General features: G+C 41.0%; 1 protein-coding gene across 2 annotated transcripts; it reads right to left on the reverse strand.

The window, feature by feature from the left end:
• Positions 1-510: 510 nt before the first annotated feature.
• Positions 511-8,159, reverse strand: LOC140520356 (uncharacterized). Of its 2 annotated transcripts, none has more exons than XR_011972472.1 (2): positions 4,940-8,159; positions 511-1,044 (listed from the first exon to the last, which is right to left on the reverse strand). XR_011972472.1 is itself a non-coding variant. In XM_072634248.1 (2 exons), the coding sequence occupies exons 1-2, from the start codon at positions 5,398-5,400 to the stop codon at positions 619-621; spliced, it is 615 nt and encodes a 204-aa protein (XP_072490349.1). In that variant the 5' UTR covers positions 5,401-5,994; the 3' UTR covers positions 511-618. The 2 variants fall into 2 exon arrangements, 1 of the variants encoding a protein (XP_072490349.1); XM_072634248.1 differs by having other exon boundaries at positions 5,212-5,994.
• Positions 8,160-9,515: the final 1,356 nt, after the last annotated feature.

Here is a 9,515-nt window from a genome sequence, read left to right on the forward strand (position 1 = left end):
AGCAAGTCCTTGTGGGCCTAAGTTTCCTCCTTTGTAAAATGAGGGCATGGCACCAACTCTTGACTCCTTTTGCACATTTAAAATTCAGAATCTACAATACCCAATGATTGAGATAACCTCCAATGGGGAGAAGATATTTTAAAAAGCACTGATTCTATAATCATAAGACCTGGGTTCAAATCTTACCTCTCAAAGCAAGTCATTTAACCTTCCTAGGCCTCAATTTCCACAACTGTAAAATAAGGGGTTTAGATTAGAGTAGCCTCTGAGGTTCTGTTAGTTCTAAATTAGGAAGCATTCAATAATCCCCCACCACATTCAGTGAGTAATCCTTTAAATTTTGTACCACAAAAAAAAATGAGGGGTAACCCTGGGGAATGCAGAAAATAATACACATGACTTAAGGGTTGCAAATATGAAAGAATGGTGGATTCTGTGTCTTTTAGCATATAAAGGACAGTCTTAAGGAGGACGAGGACTCGTGCTGAAGAATAAGGATGGACTTAACCATGAAAGAGAATTTGGATTTAAGAACAAAATTTTAACCAAGAGACTTTTTAAACTGTGGCACAGATTGACCAATAAATATTGTGAGATTTCCTTTTACTGAAGCACTTTTTAAAGTAGAGTAGATATCCAACTGGAGGGATGGGTTAAGTCATCCTTGCTGATAAGTTTTGGGAAAACAAAAGCTGACTCTTCTTTCTGCTGGATACCTCCTCCTCCCCCTTCCTCTTTCTCTTTTTCTGCTTCCTCCTCCTCTTCCTCCTCTTCCTCCTCCTCCTCTTCCCCTTCCTCTTCTTTTTCTTCTTCCTCTTCCTCTTCCTCATCTTGTTCCTCTTCCCCCTCCTCCTCATCATCTTCCTTTTCCTCCTCTTCCTCCTCATTTTGCTCTACTTTCTCTCTTTTCCTCCCTCGCTTCCTGTTTCTTTTCCTTTTCTTCCTGCTCCTCTTTATTTTCTTCCACCTTCTTTTCTTCATCTTCAGCCTCCTTCTCCTTTTCTGCGTCTTCATTCTCTTGTTGCTCTTCCACATTTTGGATCCCTACAGTGGAAAGAGCACTGGATCTCTGGAGTCTGAGAACTGGATTTGAATCCATTTACTAACTTGGGTGACTTTGGGCAACTCACTTAATCTCCCTGGATCTCAGTTCCCTCATCTGTAAAATGGGGAGGGGCATGCATGTGTGACCTCAAAGATCCCTTACAACCTTCTAAGCCTATGACCCACTCTGCCACAGTTCTATTCCAGATGAAAGGGGTAGACATTTCTGCTGGAGACTAATTTCCCATTTAATCAACACTACCACCCCACCCACTGCCCCATCACTCTGTTCCCAAGAGTGAAGTGTTTTGCAAAGTTTAAACTGTTAGATGCTAGTTATGTTCATCATTATTAAAAATCAGGGAAAATTTCCTGAGGTCATATTTTAATAGAACACCCCACCCACCCACCCACTCAGGCCCTTACCAGACCCCTGGAAGCAAGTTTGTCTGGGTCTAAGTTTCCTCCTTTGTAAAATGAGGGCATGGCACCAACTCTTGACTCCTTTTGCACTTTTAAAATTCAGAATCCACAATACCCAATGATTGAGATAACCTCCAACTGGTAGAAAATAATTATCACTTCTGTTTATTTTTATTTTTTTTTGATTCATAGGAAAAAAAAACCATCTCCACCTTTTTTCCTTAGGAAAAATTCTGAGAGGCAGGAACACAGATGACAGAAAATGGACCAAAGATTGTCCCCTGGTCCTCCACTCTCCAGATCCCAAAGTCTTGAAATATCCTAGTCAGGAAGTGATGAGTGGAAGGATCTGGGGAAGGAAGAATTTCTCTTCCTTGACAAAAGAGGATTCTTGGACTAGATAATCTCCAAGAACCTTTTAAGCTCTAACATTTTCTGTTCTGTGTTGTAAGGTCCCATGTGGGTCTAACTTTCTATGTTTTATGTTCTAAAGACCCTACCAATTCTAACAGTCTATAAATAGATGATTAACCCTTTCCTCTCCAAGGTCATTTTCTAATCAACCAATCAAAAAGCATTTATATTAAGGATCTACTGAACCCCACCCATGGTACTACAGTGATCCTATAAGATATGAATTAGGTCATAAAGAGAAGATTAATAGGCTGCTTATAGCTTTGAGATGATCTCACCTAAAATGTGAAAGGCCTCTAATAAATAGTTAAAGAGTGTAGTAACAGTGAGTCTAGCCAATTAGGGTCTAGGATGTGCAGGGGGTTCCACTTGCTGCAAGCCCAAATGAAGCCCTGTGGAACCAACTTCTGGAAAGCCATGTATCAGTATGAACCTAGGATAGACAGGTCCAACTCTCCCAGGGCATACTTGAATGTTTTCTGCCTGCTTACTGTACAGTGAAGAAAAGGTCTTTTGGTTGACTGGACCCTAACTGAATGTGCTTACAAAAAAGCCTGCAAGTATCCCAGTAGAGAAACTCATTCTTTCCTTTCTCTACTGGCACCACTTGTGTGTGTGTGTTCGTCTTTCATTGCCAAAGAAGACCATGCCTTCAGAAAAATAATGACAAGACTTGCACTTGACTTTGTTTTGAGTGAAGGAGGGCTGTGAAGGTTACCAGCCTCACTTCTCCAGAGCCATCTAAATCCAGTGACCAGATATTCATTAGGATGACTGGAGATGACCTAGGATGAGTCATTTGGGGTTACGTGACTTGTCCAAGGTCACATAGCTAGTGAGTGTCAAGTGTCTGAGGTGAGATTTGAACTCAGGTCCTCCTGACTCCTGCACTGGTGCTCTATCCACTGCACCACTGGCATCACTTAGCATAAAGTTGACTGTAATCTAAAAGGCTGGGGGCAAGGGGACTGAGGAGGGCAGGTATCCTTCCTCCCATGAGGTTAACCCATGAGCACATGGCCTCCTGAACAAAACTTGTGTCTAGGATGGGGTTTTTATTAGGAGACAACAAAATATACATGGAGTGAAAATGAACTTTTAGACTTATTCTCCATGAGGCATTACTAGTAAGTATGAACTTGCTACTTACACTTTCCTCAGGATTCTAGGAGGAACCCAAAGATTTGGTTATGAGGTTTTTTTCTAATGCTATAAGTTGAGGCCCAGTTCTAGAGTATTCTACCCATTATATAGTTGGCTAGTGCCATTTAATATCTCCTCACTATCATCAATAGTAGTGATTAGTGCTCCTCATAATAAATTTAATTAATTTATTTCTTGATATTAAATAACCAGTAGACATCAGTTAGCTTTTGCAAAGGGATATTTACTGAAAAGTTATATATAGTAAAAACTAAAATACAAAAAGCTCCTCTGAACCAGGATACATGCTTGCTTCTACATTTTTGGTCCCTGGGGACAGTGGGCTCAAACTTAAAAGTAGGATCTAAAGACATTCTTCCCACAAACAAGTTAAATTCCAGGTGTTTCATAACTGATAAAACAGGTTGATCCCTTGCTTGCATGGAATTTCTCAGCTGCCAGCTTACTCCACCACTGGCATGGGTCAAGCAGGCCGCTCCTCATGCTTGGATCTTTCCCAAGCTCAGCCCCAGGACTTAGTGACTCTTTTTCCCTTTCCAGATCTTATAAGGCCCTGTACCAAAGGATAGAAAACACCAACAAGAGGTGTTCCCATGCAGATAAGAGTTTACCTAGGAGGCCATGTGCTCAGGAACTGAGTGGTGGGAGGGAAAAAAAACTAGTAACCTACCAGCGCTCCAGAACTCAGAGTTATCCCCAACCCAACCCTAATCTAATGGCCATCAGGAAGGAAAGAAAGTTTTTCAACAGAAGTCTTTTGTATCTACTCTTATTTCTGCCTCAGCAGCCAACCAAAAGACTTTTTCTTCGCCACAGAGTACAAGTGAACTGGAAAGTGTTATAGAGTATTTGCACATGCCTTCCAGAGGAAAACCTGGCCCTTCTGTTCCATGTCAACTTGGATTTCTGAAAGCAGGTTCCCTAAAGCTCCCCCTGGGGCAGGTAGTAGGCAGAGCCCTCTGAGTATGCTCTGAGAAGGGGCCCTCACTGACCTGAGGGATACCTATGCCCCAGAAGGGCTGTTTGAGAGAAGATAAAAGTGGCTGTGTGCATGGTGTTATATGAAATGCTGAGAGACCTCCAGGTATAAAAGAACACTAGCCCCTTGGATTCAGAGATGAAGGCCAGCTCCTTTCTGTCTTTTAGCCTCAATTTCCTTCATAGCCTTGCTGCCCTTTAGAAATGGAAAGTATTGTGAGGTAAGAACTTACTAATTGTCACTGTTCATTCTAGACCTCACCCCACCCCTTCATTCAATTCAATTCAACATTAAGTGTCTTATATGTGCAAGGTACTGTATTAAGCCCTAGGATTACAAAAACAAAAATAAAACAGCACCTGCCTTCAAAGAGTTTATATTCTAATTTCATAGGAACTAGAAGTAGAAAGGACTGTAGGATTCATCCAATCCAACCCCTTCATTTTATAAAGGAGGAAACTGAGGCTCACTGGGGTTAAGTGACTTACCCTTGATCATACAACTATTCAGTGGCCAAACTGGGATTCAAACTTCATCTTCTGCCTAAAAATCCATCTCTCCACTATAGCAGGCCACTAAGGTCCCCCTCTACACTAAGTACTTTCTCCACAACTTCAGAGTCTTAGAGAGTTATCTGGGTGCACTGAGAAGTTAGACGACTAGTCCAAGATCATATGGCCAGTGCGTCAAAGGAAGAACTTGAACCCAGGTGATCCTGGACCTGAGGTCAGTTCTCTCTATCCATTATGGCTTCTCATGCCTTGCACATAATAGAGCACTTTAATATTTACCTTGCTTGAATTGAATTGAATTGGTCCCCTAAAAATGCAATACAATTTAACCAACATTTGTTAAAGCTACTTGGAAAATAAAGGTCCTAGGAATATAGAGATAAATTAAGAACTGGTCCCATACCTTCAAATAGTTTACTGTGGAGAACGGAATTATTTGCCTGATATTCAAGGCCTTCCATATTGGTGTCACCCCACTTTTCTAGATTTATCTCAAATTATTCCCCTCTGTAATCTCTATGGTTCAGTCAAACCAGGAATATATTCTGTACCCCGAGAATACATTGTTTTCCCACCTCCCACCTTTGCCATCACCCTCTGCCTATAATATCCTCCATATATCTCTCTTGATCAGCTGAATTCCTACCCATCCCTTAAAGCCCTTTCTCCTCACACCTCACAAAACACTTTGTTTTGTAACCCTCGGATCCATTTGTCCCGAGTAATGGGGGCAGCAAAGATCTCCTCTGTCATTAGTGGACACGCTTCCATCTCTGTTTCAGTTTGTCCATAAATCCTGGGATACTTAGATGCTGGCTTGATGGTGTTAGCCAAGCTATGGGAACTCAGATAGGTGAGAAGCATCTTTGGTCATTGATGGAGGTGGGATGAGTCTTGTAGAAGAGATAAGAAACAGTTTCAAGTACAGGATCAGAAGCTAGAGTCAAGGAGAAGATGGATGCAGAGTCAAGAAGGTTTCTTTCAGCTGCATCTAAATTCATGGCAGAATAGGTGAAGCAAAAGTGGAAGCAAAGCAAAAGGTCTTCAACTCCAAAAGTGTGTTGTTACTGTACTGAGAAGAGGCAGCATCAGTCTCCACTGTGCTTTTCTGGTTGTTGTTCTGAGAAGCGCAAAAGGAAGGTAAATACCACTTGCTGCATATACTCTAAGGTCCTAGCATCTTCTTGTGAGTGAACCTTTAATGGGCCCCTTCTCCTGCTGTGATAGAGATGGGGCAGGGAGGACAGAGAGATTGGACTCCCAGCCTCGACTCCCTGGATGTTTGGGAGGTGGTAATTTGGGGAAATTGATGGTATGAATACTTGCTGCCTGGTTTTAACCCTATGGTATTGTTTGCCTGACCTTTGTTTTAAGTCAACATCCTTTCCCTTACTATGATGTCACATGTTGAATTTTGGTCTTGTGGACCAAATGGAGACTCATTTTTTTTCAAGTGGATTGCCTCAAGCAGGCTCCAGGAATCTGACTGAAACACTAGGATACAACACACATAATGACATGTAACATATATTAATATTGCATATATAATAACCTTGCTTAATTTGTTGGATGTCTTAGCATCCGTTTTGACCCCTCCTTTTATAAGGTCCACGAGAGCAGAGACTGCTTCTTACTGAAATTTGTGTATATCTTCCCATGGCCCAGCACAGTGGTGCTTCTGCACATAGTAAGTGTTTGATAATTGAATGAATGAATGCTATACTCTTTATCACGGAGAATATCTTTGAAACCAAGCCTGAAAACATTGACTTGTTTCATCTAAAAAAAAAAGAGGAAACAATTGGCTTTTAAAAATTAAATTGTATTATATTATTGAGATCTTAATAACCATCTACTCTAAGCTCTTCATTGTATGGTTCAGAAAAGAGATGTTCTGACTTGCTCCAGTCCATTCAAGTAAGAAGTAGTCAAATCCTTCAAGATTTGTACTTTTGTCCTCTGACTCCAAGTTTGGGCTTTTTTCCACAAATAAGGGGAGGAGGTTTTGAATAGGACCAATAAAAAAGTTGTTAACTATCCTACATGAGGTCAGGGACAGTTTCACTTTTGTGTCTGCATCTGTAGTACTTAGTATAGTAACTTGCACATAGTAGGGGCTTAACACATGCTTGCGTATTAATGTGAATTGATGAGGCAGCTAGATGGCCTAATGGAGAGAGCACTGGCTCTGGAGTCAGGGAGACTTGAGTTTGAATCCTGCCTGAGACATTTACTAGCTACCTGAGAAAGTCACTTACCTTCCTTCAGCCTCAGTTTCTTCATTTGTAAAATCATAAGAATAATAGTACCTACCTTAGAGAAATATGAAGAGAAAATATAAGTAAAATAAATTCTCTGACAGCCTTAAAGTGCTATCTAAATGTTAGCTATTCTTTTTGATCGATTGAGTCAACATCAACTGTCCCAATCAGGATTTCAGTTTCTGAAGGTTGAGCACTGGTATCACTATGTGTCATTGAAGGAGCCTCATGGAGGCTATGCCCATCATGTTCTCACAGCAGGCGGTTACCTCACACCACAGGACCAGCTAACAACCACCACTTATTCAGAAGGAAAAAAAATCAAACTTGGCTGTGTTAGAAGGGGGAATAAGGAAAGCTTTGTGCAGGGTGTGGTGGGAGTTGACTTTACCAGATGCCCAGTCACTTGCTTCCCCAGCAACAGCAGAGGAAACTTGAACACAAATACCAATGAGGGAATGAATGTTAGAGGTGTTTGGCAAGTAGGAGGGTATCTTGATTCCTAACAGTGTGCTGTGAGATCCAGAGAAACAATCTTCAAATACCCATTAAGCATATGTCAATCTTCCTCCCAGATCCATGTGGTCTGATGGACTAGAATCTATGGAAGCCAAAGTTAGCATGGCAAAAGAAGATCTACTGACAAGACCTATCTAATAGAATATAAGGAGAAGGCCTAACCCAGGTAAGGAAACTCCCTCTGCCAAGGGCAGGTAGGCACCTTCTCTGCAACTTTAGAGTCTTAGTTGCCTAAAGCAATAAGAGGTTATGTGACCTGCCCAGGAAGTAACACAGCCAGTTTGTGTCAGAAATTGGATTTGAACCATGGTCTTCTCTTTCCATTATACCAAGCTATCTATGATATCTTAAGATGATAGTATTAGGATATTATAGGAAAAGCTCTGGACCTGTCATCAGAAGACCTGAGCTTAACTCCTACCTCTCCAACTCACTTAGGCAGATCATTTTAGATGGGAGAATTTGAGATATGCAAGGCAGAAATCATCTTGTCTCATTTTATAGCTGAAGAAACTGAGGCCCTGTGAGGTAAAAAATTATTCATTCAAAGTCACACAATGAATTCCATTCAACTACAAAAACATGGTTATTCATCAGAAGAGCTGCATAGAATCTTAGAACTGGAATGGACTTTAGAGACCATCCAAACCAACTCCCTTATTTCACAGATGAGGAAGCTGAGGCCTTGAGAGATATAGCTGGTTGTTGTCCTTTGTTCTCAAAGAGGATGCAAATGATATCACTATGTTAGAGTCAAAATACAGTATGTCTGACTGTGGCTGATCAGACCAATATGAGCTCAGAAGACTCTACCACAGGTTGTTCACAAATAGTCCATATGAACATTTGGAAAGGAGATGTCTCTAAATTTGCAATCTCACATTTCTTTTGAGTTTCTGCAATTCTGTATTGCTCATAGAGCACAGCTCCTTCTTTGATAGGAGCATGTCATGCTAGGCAGTCCTGTGTCAGTGTCTCCTATGTCATGCAATGGATTCAAAAGTTCTTCAGAGAGAACTTGAGAGTGTCCTCGTATCACTTCTTCTGACCACTATGTGAGCATTTGCCTTGTGTGAGTTCTCCATAAAATAGTGTTTTAGGGAAACATATTTGGCATTTAAACAACATGGCCAACTCATCGAAGTTGCCCTCTCTGCAACAGAGGTACCATTACACAGTTAGTGAGTAGAAGATTTAGATTTGAATTTAGGTCTTCTGATTCCAAATGCAGTGATCTTTCTGATGAAGGCTGGAAAGATAGAGGAACCCCAAGACTGGAGTTCCCTGCATGGTGTGTCTGGAAAAGAATTCATGGACTCAAGCATTCTTGAGGTCAAGGTGATATATGTTTCAGCAGACAAGAATTCTTAGAGAACCTGCAACCTTAGATGGATATAGTTAAAGTTTATATAGATTATTCCATAGTAAAATGTGCCAAGTATGCTTACTAGGTAATTCAGGGCGGGATTAGGGAGTGGTTAAGGAGTGGTTAGTTCTTAAAGGAACAAGCACATTTAGTATCTACTTCACAGGTATTTTACCAAGAGTTCATCAGGAAATAGCCCAAGGTGGGGGCTACATGGAGGTGTGGTTTTAGACCTGAAAGGTCACTAAATTAACTTATGGTCTGGACTAAGTAATACCCAGACTGCTCTCATCAATGTCTTGTTGGATAAGATAGATAGATAGATAGATATCCTAAGTCAAGGATACATATGATTGGTCCATGAGTAGTAAATGTCATTACGACCCAGTATGCAGCCAGGACATGGATCGTTCAAACTAATAAATTCTATAGGTGCAGCAGGTTAATGTATCAGGAAGAGAGATCTAGGGCAGGCTGTCCTTGGGCTGGGGAGAAACTGACTGAGACAGGGTTTTGAAGTTAGGGAGAAATGTGATTTTAGAATTGGGGTCGAAGCACAGGTCCCCAAGCACCCCATCATTTCCATTATGTAACTCCCCCAGCTCTTCATTTGTAAAATGCAGGGATTTGACTGAATGCATACTTCTCATCTTGCCAACTAAATGATAAACCCCTGGAAGGCAGGGTCAATATCTTATATTCCCTACTGTGGCTTCCATATTGTTAGCATGTACAGATTTGTTTGATTGAACAAAATCAAATCTAAGGAGCCTTCCAGTTCTAAAAATCTCCATGATTCAATGATCGTGAATACCTGTTCAAGGATTACATAC

This window comes from Notamacropus eugenii, chromosome 1 (genome assembly GCF_028372415.1).
Source record: "Notamacropus eugenii isolate mMacEug1 chromosome 1, mMacEug1.pri_v2, whole genome shotgun sequence".
In the NCBI taxonomy this organism is placed as follows: domain Eukaryota; kingdom Metazoa; phylum Chordata; class Mammalia; order Diprotodontia; family Macropodidae; genus Notamacropus; species Notamacropus eugenii.